The sequence below is a fragment of the Cyprinodon variegatus genome, unplaced genomic scaffold, assembly GCF_000732505.1.
Source record: "Cyprinodon variegatus isolate N-32 unplaced genomic scaffold, C_variegatus-1.0 Scaffold17, whole genome shotgun sequence".
In the NCBI taxonomy this organism is placed as follows: domain Eukaryota; kingdom Metazoa; phylum Chordata; class Actinopteri; order Cyprinodontiformes; family Cyprinodontidae; genus Cyprinodon; species Cyprinodon variegatus.
This window is the reverse complement of record NW_015150470.1, coordinates 1,017,243-1,037,718: the sequence shown is the minus strand read 5'-3', so window position 1 is coordinate 1,037,718 and position 20,476 is coordinate 1,017,243. Positions and strand designations below refer to the sequence as shown.

At 37.1% G+C, this 20,476-nt stretch overlaps 2 protein-coding genes across 2 annotated transcripts in view; both read left to right on the top strand.

Annotated features, from left to right (window-relative positions):
- The window catches only part of LOC107092511 (ETS translocation variant 3-like protein), an 18,043-nt gene extending 3,859 nt beyond the window's left edge, over nucleotides 1-14,184 (top strand). Inside the window, exons 3-6 of the mRNA XM_015387034.1 lie at nucleotides 6,340-6,571; nucleotides 6,883-7,003; nucleotides 9,264-9,357; nucleotides 13,773-14,184. Of these exons, the coding sequence (XP_015242520.1) occupies nucleotides 6,340-6,571; nucleotides 6,883-7,003; nucleotides 9,264-9,357; nucleotides 13,773-14,041 (716 nt within the window). The 3' untranslated portion in view covers nucleotides 14,042-14,184. The remainder of the gene's footprint in view (nucleotides 1-6,339; nucleotides 6,572-6,882; nucleotides 7,004-9,263; nucleotides 9,358-13,772) is intronic.
- A 1,377-nt stretch (nucleotides 14,185-15,561) lies between these two features.
- Nucleotides 15,562-20,476, top strand: part of lig1 (ligase I, DNA, ATP-dependent) — a 101,060-nt gene continuing 96,145 nt past the window's right edge. Inside the window, exons 1-3 of the mRNA XM_015387230.1 lie at nucleotides 15,562-15,705; nucleotides 17,264-17,332; nucleotides 19,506-19,668. Of these exons, the coding sequence (XP_015242716.1) occupies nucleotides 15,689-15,705; nucleotides 17,264-17,332; nucleotides 19,506-19,668 (249 nt within the window). The 5' untranslated portion in view covers nucleotides 15,562-15,688. The remainder of the gene's footprint in view (nucleotides 15,706-17,263; nucleotides 17,333-19,505; nucleotides 19,669-20,476) is intronic.

The following is a 20,476-nucleotide window of genomic DNA, read 5'->3' as shown; positions in this document are numbered from 1 at the left end:
CTCCTGATGTATGTTTTCCCTGATGTCTCCAAGGTTCTGTTTTTTTCTGTATTCATTATTTTGGATTTTTGGGTTTCTGCCTCAGTTGCCTGTGAGTACTTCATGAAATCAGCTAAACTCATCTCTGCCTACTAATCTCTGCATTTGGGCCCTCAAAACTTCAACCCAACTGTGACAGAATTGAGTAGTGCGTAATGGGATGATAAAAAACAAAAAGCCCAACAGCATTATTCTGCCACTACCATGCTTTATGGTTAGTAAAGTGCTCTTTGAGCTTTAACCATTCCTTTGGATCCTCCTAACAAACACAGACGTTGATTTTGGAGCAGAGCTTTATTTCTTTGGCTGGTAAACTAGTTTTCCTGTGGACATGCCTTTACAGATGGATGGTTCCTCAGTTGTTGATGAACATTGAGAGAACATTTGTTTCAAGTAGTAAATGGGATTCGATTCTTGATACTTTTGGGTGTTCCGTCACCACAGGAATCCCAAACATGCATCAAAACCTCTACATGTTTAGCCCCAAATTAGTGCTGCTTAGTTTTGGTACTAAACTCATAATGTGCTTCAAAAACTCTTCCGTGAAGGTTGTTCAAATACCCAGGTCTTATGGATGACCCCTAAAGGGTGTTGATTTGTCCAAAAATGGATGTTCTCAAAGTGCAACCCATTTATTTAAACACATATAAGATCCTGCATTGATACATTTGTGAACAAATCTTTATTGTAGTTCAGATTTTCTCTAGAAATGTTTATTTTAAGTTGCATGTTGTATAATTATTCCCCCATTGGCATGAGAGCAATTCAGAAAAATCGTTTAAAGTCTCAAATCACTATGATTCGAAGTCAGTTTACGTAAACTTCTGAGCAGAGCTGTATTGACATTAAAGATCTAAACTAAGTATTAAAACAGTTATCAAAGTCTTATCTGACAATTAAAGAGGAAGAAGTATCATGGCCCAAAAAAAACAGAATCATGACAGGAGTGCAAGTTAAAACAGTTGCACCAGATTGCACCAGTTTTCCTATGATTGCCCGAAAATGTTGAGTAGTGAGCAGAACAGACAGAGATTGAAAACTAAATAATATCCAGAGACTTTTCAAAAAGAATTAATGATGGGAAAATAAAATATGAACATTAACTTTAAAAAGAAAATAACATCAGAGCTAATGTTTCTGGGCTCTGAAGATTGCTTTGTTGAAATCATTTGTAATTAGAGCCCACTCATCTCTTTAAGGAAACAAATAATGAAATAAAATAAAAAACTTTATGGTAGAGAATTAAAATGAATATGAAATCATTTTTAATTAAAATGTCCAACTTAATATTATACAGTATTAAACTGAACATTCATTTTATTTTTCTAACAAATTCTGTAACATGTTATAACCTGATGAGGTTATAACAGTAAAACAATAACAATATTTAAAAAGATGTTTTGCTCAGAAACTCATAAAAGTTGTCCAATTAGGCCTGTGGTTGGGTGAAGCTGTTCTTGAGCTGCGGTTTTTCACAGCACTCACTTTACCGAGGTATATTACATGAAATGCCGGCAAAAGCAATTAAACTACTTACTATTAAATGACTACCTCTGATCCTAATTCTTAATGCAATTACTTTAAAGCTTGTTCGCAGTAAGGAGCTTAGAAAGTACTGTAACTTTCAACTAATTTTTTAATGAGACAGAAGGTTATAATTTGCAGGTAAAAACGCCTAATTTATTTAATCAACCTGAACCAGAGCAGCATGTACAGCAGGTATTTGTCACATAGATTTTAATGAGGAGTTAAGCTCCAAAACTGAAACACCTTTAAGGAGGTCAACCTTAAAAAAAGAAGAGCTCACAAGTTTGAATATCTTTCTTTTTTTCTCCAATGAATGCTGTGTAATTTAAACTCAAAACTGAGCAAAGCTTTCTAAATGCAAAGAAGTGTTATTTGTTTATTGTACAGAAAAACTTAACCAAAATCCCATTATCCATAACTAGAAAAGCCATCAGTGAGGAAAATTGCATTGAACCCAGATTTAGGGATTTGGGACGATGATGAATGAAGCTCGAGGCCAATAACTCAGCTTTTTAATAAGAATCAGATACTGTAGCACTTTTAAAGAGAAAAAAATGCTTTTTGATCCTATCTGGTCTAAACTGGTTTATGCCAGATCAGTTTACACAGAGTTGGGATGAAACTGCTTTATATTTAGATAATATCTCTATTTTTCATCAAACCAGTGAAAATAATAGATAACTAAAGTGCCAAAGACTATTATCAACCCTTCTGTTAATAGTTTAATTCTGCAGTTAGTCGGGATCACGCTAACAGTAAGGAAATACCTTAGTTTATGGTGAAACCAATTTAAATGAAAATAATTTCCTTTGATTTGCTGTGCAGAGCTCAATGCTCTAAAAACAGTGGAGGTGGTTGTGGACTTCAGGAAGAACTCATCCCCAGCTATCCCCACCACCCTCTATGACTCCACAATTAACACTGGGAAGTCTTTCAGCTTCCTGGGAACTCTAATCTCACCGGACCTAAAGTGAATCTTCACCAAGAAAGCCCAGCAGAGGATGTACTTCCAGTGGCAGCTGGAAAAAAATTCAACCTGCCAAGGACAGTGATGGTGCACTTCTACTCCTCCATCATTGAGATCATCCTCACCTCCTCGATCATCATCTGGTGCCACCGCCAAGGGCAAGGGCAGACTGCAGCGTGTCATCCGGTCTGCAGAGAAGGTGATTGGCTGCAACCCTCCATCTCTCCAGGATGTGTACGCCTCCAGGACTCTGAGGCGTGCAAGGAAGATTGTGACTGATCCATCGCACCCCAGCCGAAAAAACTATTTCAGTCACTTCCCTCTTGCAGGAGGCTGCCGTCCATCAGGACCATAACCTCACGCCAGAAGAACAGTTTCCTCCCATCCGCTACCAGCCTTATCAAAGGACCAGAGACCCCCATGACACTGACACTGCCTCTCTCCCTCCCCCGTTCAGGACCTAAAAGCTACACCAACTTAGCATCTCCAGACCTCCTGCATTACCATAACTCACAGCCTACTGTGTATATAGTATATAGTTATATACTATATATTGTTTATAGCTATAGATTTACACCAAATCACATTCCTTGTAAGTGCAAACCTACTTGGCAATAAATCTTATTCTGACATCAGAAGGTCAGAATACATTGCATGTGTCACGTTTTTGTTGTGGTTTGGAGGACCCAAATGCAGAGGCAGAGAGGCTGAGGTGAATATTTGTAATTTTAATGATGAAAATGGTTAACAAAGGCAGTCCAAAAATCCAACTAAAAATGTAACAGCCCAGAACCACGCAGACATCAAGGGAAAACACGTACAAGGAGCCAGGGAGAGACGAGGTGAGACGACGACAGCGATGACAGGACCATCAACAACAGAGGAACCAACAAAGAGTGAGAGCAGAGGGAGAGCATAAATAGCAGACAGAGACAAAGGGAGGGCTAACGAGCTGACAAGGAGCAGGTGTGAGAGGAGAGAACGAGGGAGCCAAGGAGAAAGGAAAACACACACACACACACAAGAGGGCAACAGAGGACAACCTGAGAACTAACATAAATCTAGAAATTACAACAAAATAGGAATTAAACCAATAAAACTAGAAAACAAGGAGCAAAGTAAAGCACAACATAACCAAAACCATGACAGCATGTCTCTATACCAGGGTTATTCAACGTTTTCCAGGCCAAGGACCCCCAAACTGATGGAGAGATGGAGCGCGGACACCCTAATTATAGATATTGTATGAAATTGTGTTCTATCAAGCTGATCCTATAGTCACTCTATTATAGATGGAGTTATGTAACCAAAGTAATTTCTCCCTGGGATTATTAAAGTATTTCTGATTCTGATTCCTGGTTGATGGGACAGGTGTTGTGAATGAAACGGTGTCCAGCTTGAAAGAGCTCCTGTGTGTCTCTGAATGTGTGCATTGATGACTGAAAGACATCTTCTGCCTCCATTTATCTGTTTACTACAATGTGTTAAATTCATGTTACTGTGGATTTAAAGACATTTCAATTAGTGGAAAAAAAATAGCAGGGGGAATATAAAAAAAAGTCTGATCAACCAAAAGTTTCGCCACCCCCATGCAGTACCTCCATGGACCCCTAAGGGTCACGGAGCCCCTGTTGAAGACCTTCATTCTATACTATGATGTGAACTGTGGTGTGAAATTATCATGTTGGTTTTTAGTTTTTTTACCCGCATGCAGAATCGCACACAGAGAATCAGTGAATTTGAGCTCTTTATTTACAAAAGCAACAAGAATCTGGAAGCAGAGAACTGCAGGAAGTCAGTTGGACTTATGGTTGGTGTGAGAGGAGAAAGCAGACTGATCAGGACGGAGTTGCTAGATGACATCTGATGATTGATTGATTTGCTTACGTTAGAGATGAAAGGGAGGTAGCATGGATCTTTAGAGGTTTGATTCAGCGGGCTTTACAGAGTGTACCCCAAAGGTCCAGGAGAATGTGAGTGAGAGCTGAGAGCGTTGGTAGTTGCAGGAGACGTCATGCTGGAGAGCAGGCAGGCAGATGATGAAGACTGAGGACTAGTGCAGAGGGGTAAGACCTTTTCCATGAAGATCTGAGCTAACTGAGGTTCACTGGTTGTATGGGAAAATAACAGAGTCCACATTAAAAAAGATTCACAAGAAGAAAAAATTTAATAAAAAAGATACTCCTGGTTTAGGTCTTTTGGCTGCAATACCATCAGGCATAATCTACTGGGGAAGATTTATTATCCTTCCTCTCCTTATATACACGCTCGTCATCTTGACTAAGAAATGTTCTTAGGTGTGGTGCAACACAGGACAGCCCAGTCACCAGCAAGGATCCTCTCTGTGACAGGAAGCTCACTCACACCAGAAAAGACAACAAAACCTTAGAGCCCCTAACAAGAATGACTTGGAAGAGAAGCCTGTGAAGGTGGGGCAGTGGTGAAGTGTGGGGTTAGAGTGACAGATGGCTTTTAAAGTGCAGGTGATCACAGCAAACTTTCTTTAGTAGCGTATTTTAGTAGTTTCACATAGTTGACATTATTAAAATGTTATTCTAGATGTGTTTTCCCTCAGGAATATAGACCAGTGGTGTTAAAATTTGCCAAGTTAAAAGTAACCACAGGGAGCTATTTTAAGGTTTAAATGTGAAGGAAAAGTTATGGCCTATTATGAATATGCATAAATTAAAGATACACTGTAACCTAACTGAAGTCCTTTCTATGATCAGGCCTGATTGGTCTTTGAGAGTCAGATGTTGGAAGGTGACACTTGAAAGACATTTTATTATTCAGATTGTAAAACAGATTTTTTTCTTCGTTTGTTGGGCAGAGCAGAGTGCTCTATACTGGGACACCTAATCTGTAATCTGTACTTTTCCTTACAATAATTAATAACCTGAGTTGTTCTGAAGTCTGAGTTGTTCTGAAGAGTTTGCATTTGAAAAAGATAAACACTTGTCATCGAAAATCTGAAACTGAAAAAAGAATAGAGTAGTATAATCCTAATTGCTGTGGAGTCAAATTTGTACCATGTTTGATCTGGGGCCTGGGGGCCACAGTGTTGCTCTCTGTACTCTCCTAATGTTGACCCCTGTGCACGCTCAAGGATGTTAACAGATTAAAAATAATAAGGAGCCCACATGTCCATTGTAAGTTACTTTAATGTATGAAACAGAAAAACTTTTCTGTATTCAATTCAGCCTTCCTGTTATCCATAGAAAGTATTGCTCTCTTGCTCTTCAAGATCTTACAAATGGTGCCTTCACTGATGAGGAAAAAGTTCAGATTTTTGAGTATTATGCCTGATTATTGTCTGATTCTGGTCACCACCGCTACATTTTCTTTTGTACATCTATCTTTAAATGTAGCAATGAGATGGCAGAGATGTTATTTAAAAAAAAAACTGTTACATGCCTGAAAATACTTCATGGAGTCCTGACCTGTGATCTATTTTCTTTGTTTCAGAAAAACATCCACGGTTTCTTTTTTATTCTGGCCTGAAAGTTGTTCTTTGGATCTTTTATTTCTACTTCTCCTTAGGCCAGACATTGTAACCGAGCACAACCGTGCACGTTGCAGAGAGCCATTTTATTATTAGAGTAAAGTGATAAACAAAGAAAATCTATTTAAAAAGTGGTTAAAGTCCAAAAAAAAAAAAAAACTCTGAAGGACCCCAAGCAACACCTGAGGAAGTATAATTCAAGGACACTTTAAAGATAGCAAAGCTGGCTCACTGGATGCATTTTATAAAGAACTGACTTATCGGAATGATGGTGAATTTTTGACATTTTATTTCCTTCCTCCAGCAGTGCTGTTTCCTGACTGGGCATACAAACCAGCCTGGTCTCCTGGTTCCAGACAGGTCCAGCTGTGGCACTTCCTGTTGGAGCTGCTGGGGCGCGGCGAGGGGGGCGCCATTGGCTGGGGAGGGGAGTGGGGTGAGTTCGTCATCAGGGACCCCGAAAGGCTGGCCAGGCTGTGGGGGGAGAGGAAGGGCAAACCGCACATGAACTACGACAAGCTGAGCCGGGCGCTCAGGTAAAGTTCATCAGAATAAATTACCTCTCTGACTTTGAAGATGCTCCATTCAGCTCTGAGCTGATTCTGCCTCAAGCTGCTGCTTTCAATTAAAAACTAAAAAACAGAAAAGCAAACAGAAAAAAAGAAGTATTGAAATTTCTCTTGGCAGTACAGGTTGTTTGTATTAAAATGTTACATCTAAAATGCCCACAGATGCAACAGATGGTGTCTGTGTGAAAACAAGCAACTAAAAGTGGCCTGGAGAAATAAGAGTGCATTCATCAGCATTTCAATCTGACATAGAAAAGAAAACAACATTTTGCTTGCAGATACTACTACAACAAACGCATCCTGCACAAGACCAAAGGGAAAAGATTCACCTACAAGTTCAACTTCAGCAAACTCATCCTCGTCAACTATCCTGGATACCTGCCGCCATCCAGCCACCAGGTCGTTATCAACCTTTTACCTCCATTTAGAGGGATTTAAGTAGCTTTTTACTGCCGTTATACAATACATACTGCAGCAAATTTTTAAAAAATAAAATAAAATAAATAAAAACAGTACTTTGAAGAAGACTTTTAAAGGAATTCCTTTGGGGAGAATCTGCAGCAGATATTTACAACTCTGAAAAAAATGTGCAAAAAGCTTGAAAGCCAGGTAGCAACATTAGTCAAGGGCATAATAATTCATTTAAAATGAAAGCAACAGAAGATTTCTGTTATTTATAACAAACTTTTTAAGATAATCTGATTGATTAAGCTGTTTGTATTAGTTATATATGGTTTCTTGGTTTTCTGGGGTACAAAGAAGATGTTAAACATTGTACTTTGTGAGATTCTAAATAGAAAATAGAAGAACATCCCATTCAAATAGTGGAGACGCTCTGGCTTTAATTCTCAGCCATCCAGGAAATAAAAATCCTGTGCTATATAACGCAGAAACCTGGCATTTGGCTCTTGTTTTTTTCTTTTTACGCCACTTGTGGCTCATTTTTCTGACAGTAGGCTGCCAGGAAAGGGGGTTTGAGAGAGGGGTAGAGACATGCAGCAATGGACCACAGATTCTAACCCGGGTCGGCCACGTTGAGGACTAAGGCCTCCGTACATCTGCCGTGCACACTAACCACTGCGGCACCTGCACGCCCCATGGCTCTTGTTTTCTAAAAATATAAAGATTTTTAAAAAACAGTCTCCAAATAACCGTTAGAGACTGAAAACATGTACTTCTACCTCTATAGAGCAAACATACGCTCAACTCTACTGGCAACATGTTTCATGATAAACTTTTTGAGTGAAACTCATCAAAACGAGTAAATTTCCCCACTGTGAGCTCAGTAAAATCAATCAATCATCAAAAACAACTGATGAATAAGTGGGAAAGTCTGTTCCTCCCAGTGTTGGTGATATTTGATGTGTCTGTGAATCGATAATGGACACATTGATTAGAGGTTAAGGTTGAGAGTTTGCAGCAGGGGAATCAAAATTATCCATGGGCATGATTTCAGATAAAAATAGATTTTTTTTTAGAAGAAAGAAATTATTTTTCTTCTTGTTTTGACTAAGATTATTTTAATGATAGATTAGATTAATTAATTCTAAGGCTTTTCAATTATCTTTAGCATCATCACCAGTGACTATAGAGCAGGCAGAGCGGTAATAACCTTAAATGCTTCTACAAGTACAATTTTTACCTCAGTTTTATCATATAAATTCCTTAAAACTAATTGAAATTGTTTAATGGAGTAAGGCTGTAGACAGGTTAATCATTTCAATCAGTTTTACAGTAGTAAGCTTTAAGAAGGCATGTTTTGTTTTGTTTTTCTTGTAAAATAAAAAAATCCTGCACAAGCAGGTTAAAATATTTCCTTTACAGTCAGAAAAATGAATCTAATCCTTAATGTTTTATTGATGTAATGACAAAAGCATTTTGGATGCTTTCGTCATTAATTCATCCTTTCTAAACATATATTCCCTCCTTATGGATTGAATGTTGTCAGTGAGGAAGAGCTCTGGCCTTCGAGCTCTGCTTGGACCCCATGGATGCAGACACAAACACAGCCTAGCTTGGAATTATCTTGGCATAACCAAGCTAAAAAGTCCTTACATCGTTGGCAGCATATGTTGTTCCTAAACCTCTATATGTCATACTGCATTAACCGTGACAGAACAGATGTGCACGTTCCAAGAGCCATGTGCTCTAATGCCTCTCCATATGACCACAGATGCTGCTCTTGGAGCTGAGCTCCGATAACAAGTTTAGTGAGTTCTTCCTCTCCTTTTGTCTGCAAGAAAGTGTGTCTAAATCGTTCAAAGGAAGTAATTAATGAGTCAAATCTAAACACAGTTCTCTGCTTTAATTAAGCCAGTCTGAAATGGGCTTCTGTGTGTCTCTTTCATTTTGCAAAATGTTCTCAACATTTTTGAATGATTTTTATATTGGACAGTTAAATTCCAGTATGTTTTAGCATCAATCTATGATGCTAGCAACACATATTTAAGGAATTCCAAGTTCATCTTTATCTTTTTACAAACTATTCGATTTGTTTTCATGTCATTCTTTGTCCCAGACTTACATTTTCTGTCTAAAACATCAAAATGATCCAAATGTCCTATAGATGAGGTTCACGTGTTTGGATGAATGTCGTCGGTCCGCATCGTGTTAAATGTGTCTGTTTCTGTTCCATCTCCTCCTCCATTCATCCACCCAGCAGCTGGTCCACAGGGGCCCTCTACCTTTCTCTTTCCTCCATGCTGAAAGTGGCCTTCCCCTCTGTGGAGGAGCGGGATCATTGATGGACAGAGGTAATATAAGTATAGAGGCATGCTTTACTGATGTTAACAGTGATATCTGCTCTTTAAACATATTGCTTTCAGTCCAGTAATTAAAACTGGGCCTATATAAATAACACATTTTCATTTCCATGTTTATTTGTTTTTGTTTTAATAGGGAGAGGACATTAGTTATGTGGTCTTTTGACATTGATATTAATGCAGAGCGGATTGTCAGTATTTACCTGAAACAGAGAACCAATGCTATCACTTTGGGGTTATCATGGTGTCCAAAGGGTAGGGAGTGTGGCGATATTGGCAATATTGATATTGCCTATCAATATTGGCTCAGATTTGTATATCTGTGCATCAAAAGTCTGACTAATATTGTTGTTACACTACCTACCATTCAGTTCAATTAGGATTTCAGTTTATTTATATAGCTGCAATTCACAACACATGTCTTCTCAAGGCACTTTACAGTAACAATACAGTCAGACTGGTTAAACATTTCTATTAAGGAAAATCAGCTGATCTCATCGAGTCATTGACTTGCAAGACATGCTGCTCCTCCATGAACTTGCGGGGATGATTTTTGGTTGCATTTTGTTGTCTCTTCAGTAATCCCTCACACCAAGCATGCATGCAGTGATAGTGGAGAGTAAAAAATCCCTTTAAACAGAAAAAAAACCTCAAGCAGAACCAGACTCAGTATGAGCGGCTTATTTCCCACTGGGGTGCAAAGAGATGGGAGCAGACATACTTTACAAGAAGAAGCAGAGACACAAAAGGTAACTGTTAACTAGCTCCACACTTGGCCTCGTCCAGGAAAGACATAGTCAGGCAGACGAGCTCCAAGCCAGTTCTTATGTCAAAGAACAAAAGAGAGCGTACAGTTAATCACAGTAAAAGAAGCGTGACTACACAGTAAAACAGGCCAAACTCCAACATCTGTAAAAAGAGTCGATGATGATAGCAGCACAGCTAATATTTCAATCAAGGATGTAGTCAAATTCAGAAAGGAACAGACCAAATTAAGGTACTACAAGAAAAAGAAAAAGAAAAAAAGTAGATAAAACATAAAGTTATAGTTGGAACTTAACAAATACTGCAGAATGGGAGAATATAGAAAAAATGAAGCAGAAGTGGCCAGCATGTCCTCCAGCAGCATAATCATATAACAGCATAACTGTAGAAAAAAAGTTCAGGATAGTCGAACTATTTTGAATGAGATGTGAGAAATATAGAGGCAAGAAGAAATGTCTGTTTGGACTGAATTATTTCTCCATTAATCATGAACCAATAATACTTCAGGATGTTTTGATTATAAACAGAGGTGTCAAGTAAATAAGTACATATACTTCGTTACTGTACTTAAGTACACTTTTTAGGTATCTATACTTTACTCCATTACTTATTTTTCTTCCTACTTCTGACTTCTATTCATTGTATTTTCAAAAGTATCTGCACTTTCTATTCCTTACCTTTTTAAAACAAACGTTACTTATTATTCTTGGCTTCAGTTTTACGTTTCTAAATATTTATTTCACGTCATGTGCTCCATCCAATGCAGATCATTGGCTAATGTAATAGGATGAGTCATATAACACAAACATTCATTGGTTAGCTAAAGGAAATCATCAGAAGCAAGCAGGTGTTCTTCAAACTGCAAATGTGAATTGTCTATGCCATGCTACAATGTCGGATTCAGAAAAAATTTTTGAAATGTCTGAAAGGTCGGTCACAGGCGATGGAGATGGAGACCAACAAGACCTCCCTCATCCTTGGCCCTATCTCAAAGAATTTTTCGAAATAGTCGAAAAATTGAGCTTTCAATTTATATCGTGGCATCTGGCTGTTTTTTCTAACGGTTTCTTTATACTTTAAGTAGTTTTTAGAGCACATACTTTTTCACTTTTACTTGAGTAAAGAGGTCAAGTTGATACTTCAACTTTTATCAGAATGTTTTTAAACTGCAGTATCTATACTTCTACTTAAGTAACAAATGTGTTTAATTTTGACACCACTGGTTATAAACTAAACATCTGCAATTATTAAAACACAAAAAACAATACATTGTTGGACAGGTTTATTTTAACTGTTGATTTTCTTACATCAAAACTTGGTCAGAAGGAATACAGGGTCACATATATGCCTGCACCACTACTGATATCTGGTTAAATGTCCCTGTGAGAGCTGTATCTAAGCCACACATCAGGCTTTATAGTGAAATTGGCTGGTTTTCTAACAATGATCAGCTACCCTGCTTGAGCGACTGATGCTGCAATGTCGTAATGCATGGGTTTCTTTATTAAAAGTTCTGCTATCAGAAAGGTCAACCTGATCACAGAGGATCCATCCACCACTCATCCTGCTGCTCCCATCAGGCAGAAGGTTTAAGGTTCTCATTTACAAGGAATCCTTCATTAAGTGTGCAATATTCACTTCAAACAGCTTTTTTCATTATTTTATATTCTATTTCTATGCTTAACAATCTCACTTATTTATTTTTTCTATTTGTTTTTTTAAAGCTGGTTGATAGAGCCCTTAAAAAATAGTTCCTGTCACCAGCTGGTACAGACAATACAGTTTTTCTATTCTATGATGGTGTGAAGCTTGGTGTAAGGCTGCTTTAAACTTCTGCTTGGTAAATTTAATTTTATGTAACTAATGTTTTGTTCCTAACTTTTGTCTTTGCACATTTTATCCAGTTGTTTTACTTTATAAAGTATGCATATATTCTCCAGTGTTTCCTCCATAATCTAATCGCTGTTTCTACAGTTTACATTTCTGTTTATTAGACAGATTTCTCTAATTTCTCACTCAACATTCTTTATTACAAATAATCACATGATGGTGGTATGTAATGATAATTTTTATAATTGCATTGTGTTTGTCTCTGGTTTAAGTTTTTCTGTTTGCTGTTTAACCCTCTTAAAGCGTTTTTTGTTACATTGGACACTTTTGAAAGTTTGAAGATCCGTTTTGATGATCATGCACTGTATATTCGGAGTGGTATAAATGCGTATGTATGTATAGGTTTCATATGTGAACATTTTCTTTGCACTTTAACAAAAATAATATTGTATCTTAGCTCTGAGGATCTCTTTTGGCAATGACGGTGAAGAAGTAAACAGTCAGTTTCTGATTGTGCAAGTTCTCCTATTAGGAAATTTAAAATAAGTCTTTATTTTTCATCATATCTATACTTGAACTATGAAAAAAAATCTAGGATATCACTTGTAGGATTTTAAAGAATCTATTTGAAAATTATGGTTTAAAATATGTATTTGTTCAATAACCAAAGATCAACATAATTCTTTGTTTTATAACCTATGTTGGTAATGACTGAGGTCAAATACTTCCTGTCAGTTTTCAACCGGTTTTCTCACACTGTAGCTGGTATTTTGGTTCATTCCTCCATCATATCTACTGTGAATTAATTATGTTTTGGGGCTTTTGCTAGAAAAGACAGACTTTCAACTCGCTCCACAAATTCTGTCATGGGGCTGAACTCCATGTCTCTCCAAACCCTTAAAGTCTTTTTACAGAGCTAATGCTTTATTGCCCAAGCAGTGTTTTTCGGAACATTGTGATGCTGGAAGACCCAGCCATGTTCCGTCTTCAATGCTCTCACTAATGGAACGAGGTTATGGCTTAAAATCTTATGATACATGACCCTCTTCATCCTTTGCTTCGCAGTAGGTATGTTGTTCCTGGGATGCAAATCAATATTTTTCTTCCTTCAAACACAGCAAGTTGAGTTTGCAGCAAAAAAACATGTATTTTTGGTTTCGGATTGTTGGGAGTCTGACTGTTTGATTGACTCGGACATGTGTCTTTTATACAGCTAACAAGTTTAAACGGGTACCATTAATAAAGGTAATGATAGGAGGAGAGAAGAGCATCTTAAAGAAGAAGTTCCAGGTCTGTGAGGTTTGTGGGTGATCAAATACTTATTTTTCATCATAATTTACAAATAAGTCTTTTAAAATAATGGGATTTTCTGGATTTTTATTTTCTCATTTTGTCTCTCATAGTTGAAGTGTAAACATGATAAAGATTACAGACCTCTCTCATCTTTCTAAGTATGAAAACTTGCAAAATCATGGCTGACTAAATACTCTTTTCCCCTCTGTTATTCTAGAATTACACATCATCAATGCTAATAAACCAACACCACCATTTCTTATGCTTTTGATGATTTCAGTAATTGTTCATTTGATTGTATTTATATCTTTAAAAGTCATGTATTATCCGAATCTTGTTATAAAGCTTTTGAGCAATGTGTCTTTTCTCTGGGTAACTTTTAGGGCAGCTCAGTGCTCTGTGCTTCGGAAAACAGTTTTGTTATTGTGACATTGACAGATTAAAATTATGTTTCTGAGCACCATTGGTCTCTGCGGAGCTTCATGATTGATGTGACTCTCGATGTGTCTTCTCGACAGCTGTTCAGCCTCTGCCTCACCCCTTCCTGCTCCCGGGCTGCCTCCCTAAACCGCTGCCCATTCCTCAGGCCCTCTGCGGCCCCTTCCCCCTCGTCTCTGCTCCTGCTCGCCCAGGGTTCAGCCAGAGAGAGCCCAGGGAGTCGGGTCTAAATGTAAACTGGTCTCATAGAAGCTCTGCAGACTGGGACATGAATCCCCAAATAAGCTGGAACCTGTTGGGAGGAGAGAACCAGGAGGACAAAGACCGAGTGGGAAAATATATAGACTAAGGACAAGGAAAACAAGTGAAAGATTTCTCTCTCAGAATATCTTCAATTTATTTTTGACAGTGTTTTAAATCTATGTGGCATAGTTTGTTAGCTGTAAAATGAAATGTGGGACTTTTTAAAAACTATTTATTGATTTGGACTTTGAGAACCTTTTTAAAAGAACTTTTAAATGCTGCTTCCTTTCTGGAGCAGCAGGGGAACTAAACTTGTAAACAATTACCGACATATGAATTTTGGTGAATAAATCAATGCACTTACATAATATATTATTTAGCTGTTTGTCTTTCTTTGCATATCACTGCTTTGAGCTGCATAAAAATGATTTGAGTGAAGTGGGGGTAAATAATGCATTAAAACAGGGACTAAGGAATTTCCATCCAAGTGAGTCTTACATAATGTCTGGCATCTAATGCAGCATCAGGACCATTTCCGTTTTTTTGTAGTTACCACTCCAACAAGGCAGGAGGCAGTAAAGTATTTAAGATGCAAAAAACCTTTCAATGGGATCACTCCTTAACAGTAACCAGGTGAAGGGCCCGGCCAGAGGTGATGACGCACAAATATATATATATATATATATATATATATATATATATATATATATATATATATATATATATATATATATATATCTTTGCATATCCAGACAATTAAAGTTTTGAGTGGAACAATTTTCAACCACATACTGTACACTAAAAACCAGAGGTGGGTAGCGTACCCCAGGAATTGTACTTGAGTAAAAGAAGCACTACTTCATCATATTTGTACTCACATAAAAGTAAAAAGTAGCTTTTAGAGACATTACCCAAGCTAGAGTAAATAAGTAGTTTGTAAAAAGACTACTGAGTAACTGATCTACTCACTATAAAGGGTTGTTTTTGATACACAGCTGCCAATTTGGCCCTAAATCGAGGGTGTATTTGGTAGTTTTAGTTTAGGACTAAACATATATCTTTTAAGGGAAAAGACATAAAGCAATCACAAACAAGAAAACGCCCAAACAATGGTAAAGAAAAGTGTTAAACCCCTCCCACACCGACCTAAGGCGACGCTTGTTTCACCGACTGTAGAATGGTGCGCTGCCAATTTTTCCCGGGACAACTATTGGATTGAAGATGTCTCACTCTGACAATATTTTTGGCAGTAAAACGCTAAGTAAATAGCCATACATCTCCCAATTGTCATTGGTAGTCAAATATATAGCCCTAAACAAGGAATATTAATAATTAATATAAATAATTATTTAATTGCATTGAATTTTGTTTTAATTTACCTTATTTCCGTTGGTTTTCCATATTTGCAGAATATATCATCTATCTCCCTCTTATCAGAATAAAAATATATGTATATATCACAAGCATGTTTGCTTTGCTTTTTTATACTTTAAATCATTCTTGTTTATATTTCATCGAAATAAGTCACACTTTACTTCTGAAAGGTTTATTAATTTTGTTGTATGTCAGTGTGACTCCTCGACCACTTTTTAGGATCTTTGACCTACGTGTCATTTTGGCGCCGAATATTCAGTTATTATATCTTTCTGTGGCGCGGGAGTTTGCGTTTTGTGTGTTCTTGTTGGAGCCCTACTATCCTTTAATTTGGTCAATTTTAATCTTATATTAAGTTAAGAAAGTGTTTAAAGGCAACATGCAGCGGAGCATCGCGTGAGTAATATTTTAATGGTTTTATCTAGATTAGATTTATGTCTTCCTAAAGTTGCAAATTACAACGTGGCATGTGTTTGAAAGTTTTTTTTTTTGTTGTTGTTGCTAAAAACAGCAAGTTTTAACTGATATAAGCACGATAGGAAGGCTTGTATTTGTGCCATTAGCTGATATTTTTAAGCTAGCGCTAGCATACATTAGCTAACTGAAGTTTGCTAACTCTTAAAGCGTATGAGAAAGTGAGATATGCTTCAGCTAAGTGCTCAGGGGCGATTATTTACTTAAAAAAAATCAATGGTTGAAACGAATTATTATTTTAAAGAAACCTAATGTTGCCAAGCTCTGAGATAAACCCTTAAACAAGCTGGTAACGCAGGTATCTTGAACCTAGCCAAACCTCAACTCGTTTTTTTTTTTTTTTTTTGTTTCCATAACAACGTAGCTCATAGTTGCTGAGTTACAGGAACATTCTATTGTCCTGTGCTTGTTTATTGAGGGTCTGTCTCATCTCACCCAGAAGGTAAATGTCGGAGAGAAAAAAGAGAAGTCGTCAATTAGCTTAAACACTTTCACATCCGGGATGGCCGAGAATAAACCCACTAAATCTTTCTTTATTTTCAACTTAATTTATAAGAATGTGAAAAATAAAAATAACGTGCATTTAATGTGCAAATGTGTGTTTGGAGATCTAGGTGGTACCCATCGCTGATGTATATTTTAGGGCATTTATAGATCAATTTAGTAGATGTAGACATGGCCTGAACTGATTGGATGGAGAGTCTTTAAAGCAGCTGTGGATTGTTGCCACATATTCTTAATTTGATTTATTTTTCGTCTATGCCATTAAACTGCTTTACTGATTGTTGATTTGATTTTATGATTAAGCTAATCTTGCTGGTGGAAGGTCATTTTAAAAACAGCAGCTCAGTTTCAAATCTTTTGCGCCTCTAAAATGATTGCTCTCTAGGTTTCTCAACAGAGATCCTTCCTTAACTCTACAGAAGAAAATAGTCCCCACATCATATTTTACTGATTTGCTATGTTTATTTCACCAAATGTCTGTTTTTCTTTAAACATGAGGCTGCATTATATAGTTTTTATCTTATTTGACCACCGGAGCACCATCTTTCACATTTTTGCTGATCTCATGAACTCATTACTTTTTTTTCCTGCAACTCTTCCTTAAAGAGCAAATGATTGGGGTCCTTTACTAATAGCTGTGCTGTCAGCAGATTTTCCTACCTGAGCTGTGGAGCTCTGCAGCTCCTCCTTAGATGCTATGGTCGTCTTGGCTGCTACTTGGATAATTACTTTGTTGTTTTGTAAATGAAGGCGCTACCATGTCTAGTCAGCTTACTGATTGAACAGTGTCTTTACAGTTGTTCAAAACTTGTTAATGTGTTGTTAAGTTTAACGCCCCCTACTAAAACTTCAAAGAAGTCTGTTATACCTACAGCTTTGTATTACCTATTGGTAAATCGATTGTCGAATTGATGTATTCTTCTGTTTAAAACAGTTTTACAAATTGTTAAAATATGTAATCATCTTTCTCTGCTAGATCCTTCTTTCAGCCTAAGAGCAAAGTTAAGGACGTCCAGAAGAAAACTGCAGATGAACCAGTAAACAAGTAAGTTCTGTTTTCTCATTAAACCATAAATAATGAGATGACGCTGCTCCATCCAACTGTTTTATTTTTACACATGATAAACCCTTACAATCCAAAGAGCCATTTTCTCTCCAGTCCAATAAAAATAAATAAAACTTATTTAGAGCTGGTAATGTAACAAAAGCAACTTATATTTGCTGAAAATTACCTACCCATTGAACTATGACATAATTTTTAATGACAGCCATTTTATTCTAATATTTTAGGATATTAAAATAAAACATACTTTTTTAAAAGTTAAGAGAATTGTCTTATACTGTATAGACATCATTTACATTATTTTTTAGCACATTCAAAACTTTATGAGGAACATTTTAGGGAAAAGTGCATCCAGTGTGTTGCTTTATTGAAGTAGTAACAGTTTGGAATGAACACTAAACCTAAACGATACACAGGACTAACTGGAAATCACCAAAGTTTTAAGATGGGTTTTTACAAACCCAGTTTATAACAAAATTCAGATATTAAATATTCGCAATTGAAATATTTGCATAAAAATTCAGTATTTTTTTTAAATTTTTTTTTTACTTGTTTTAGAAAGTAAAATAAATTCATCAAACGCAGAGTGAAGTATTTCAACCCTTTATTTCTGGTAGGATTTCTTTAATAATAATGGCTTGCAGAAAATTAAAACTCAAAATACATCATCTCAGACTATCAGAATGTTATAAAGATATTAGAAACTGATGATGTCACACCCCACATAGCTAATTAACCCAAAACCCTTGCAAAGGTTTCCTGAGCCTCCATGTATCTGACTAAGGTAAGAGGCTTCTGCTGTCTCTGCCTGAATGGGACTTTCTCCTTCCACTTAACTTTCCAATAACATATATGGCATCTCTGAGAAGCCTCGTGGTGCTGTACCATCCATCATTGGGTGGCTTATCACTCCTGTAAATAACATCGGTGGTTGTGCAGGCCAGCAGAAACTTTCCAGTATTTTTTAAATGCATTGTAAAATGATTTCTTGCCATATTCTACATTTCAAGAACTACATTTCTGTGGTTGGTTGGTTGGCTGTACGCCTTAGTTATCCAAATTAACAGATAAACCTTTAAAAAGAAATGTCAATGAGTGCATTAAATATGTATAATAAAACATTTTTTTAAGAGATACTGCAGCTGCATTGAAACTAGTCTATTGAACATGCACACAATTTACAACAGCCCTTTATTTCTTGTGATTTTTCTGAGCTATTATCATTAATATTTGTTGACTCATGCATTGAATTTTATTGATCCAAACTAACATTGTATTACACCGTCTAGAGCTGGGCAAATATTTGCATTTGCAATATAATTGCAATTTAGGAATATGCAATTTTCAAATCGCAGAGGCTTTTTTTGTCACAATGCATTTAATGAGTAAGACACTTGATTTCTCTCAGTAATACGGTTAAAGTGGATATGCTGTGGCATAGACGGGAATGGAGAGTTGCAGTTAGCACCTAGATCTATGCATTTTATTAGAAGTAGGAAGTTTTTCATTCAAATGTTACAGCAAAGTCCTGCAGCACTGGATTCTGGACAAGCAGGCTTTCAAGGTGATGGAAAAACTCAAACCCTGGAGTAAAAAATCAACACGGTTGGTGTTAGTGCAAAGCAAAATCACAATATTGGTTGAAAATAATCTCAATTTAGATTTTTGGTGAAATCGTAGAGCCCTAACACTGTCCGGGGAATAGCACTGATTTATAAAGGAGAAACGGCTTGTTTTCTAAAACCTCCTCAACATGTGGAACATCTGCAGTCATGGTGAAATGACAGCTCTCTGTAGATGTTTTTTTTTTTTTTTTTTTAATTAGGGATCAGACGATGCCTTGAAAAAAGATGAGATCTTCTCCAACTGCTTTGATGATGGTGTTCATTATCTCTATAGTGTGTAATCTGTAAAGCATGTATTAAAACTCCCTTTAATTGACTTGCTTTTATCTAATTATCCTCTCATCATGGCTGTGACCCCTCTTTTTTTTTTATTACTCCAGCTCTAAATTTTATTGTTGTTTTTACTGCTTTCGCTGGTGACCCTATTTTCTAATCCAGCATTTCATTGTCATGTTGTTCAACACCTCTTCATAAACCAAGCATATTGTCTTGGTTATATAGACTAACGGGGTGTCTGTGCATCCTTCTAGGCCTGTGAAGAGCCCCCTGAAGGTGCAGAACGGCGTTCAGGAAGCAGATTCGCCTGTCAAGAAGGTTACCAAGCGCAGCCGTCAAATCCTGGACAGCGACGAGGACGAGGCGCCGGTTGTAAAAGAACAAGGTGGCAAAGGAGCTACTGCTAAAACAGAGAAGGTAAAACAGACGATTTACTCAGTAATTAATCCAGTGGAGCTGAAGCTGCTGTAATGAAGAGCTCCCCTAGGCTTATCATTGGCTTTTTGTTTATTTAGTGATGGGGGACATCTCTGTTACACATCACTGTCAATACGCTCCATATTGAAAAGACCTGATTATCAGCTTTGGCTGCCGTTCAACCACCTGTTATTTGATAAACACTCCTCTTAACCGCCCAGCTCACTTTGCGGGGTGACGTGTCTGCAATTATTCATTATTTGCTCTCAGAGGCAAGAGACCTTGATGGATATGCAAGGTTAGCCGGTGTGACCCACCTCTCCGCTTGTTTATGTGTGGCCAGCCGGTAATGATACATCCTCTCCTCTCCTGGTCTGTCGGCAGCCGAGCATCTCCAGTAGAGATAATGTCAGTCACTACCTGATAACTGCTTTTGTCTGCAATTTATCTGTTTGGTTGAATTTACAGGTGTCTAATTGCTCATCTGAAAAATCTTAAAGGGTGAATAAAATAAACGAGGAAAAAATTTATAGACCAGAAATGGGTTTTATAACTGTAATAAAACGAGGCTTTCAAGGGATTAAGTGGTTGTTGGAATATATATAAAAAAAAAAGCTCTGATCCCTTACAGATTGCTTCTATCTTGCCTTGTTTGGTTGCACTTACATGTTTTAAAGAGATTTAAGTTCCAGAAAAACAAAATTATGTTCTTAGATGTTCCTTCCACACAGTGCTTGTGTTCTGTCTAGGGATGGGGATCGTTAATATTTATTGATATCGATACCTTTATCGATACTCCTTATCGATC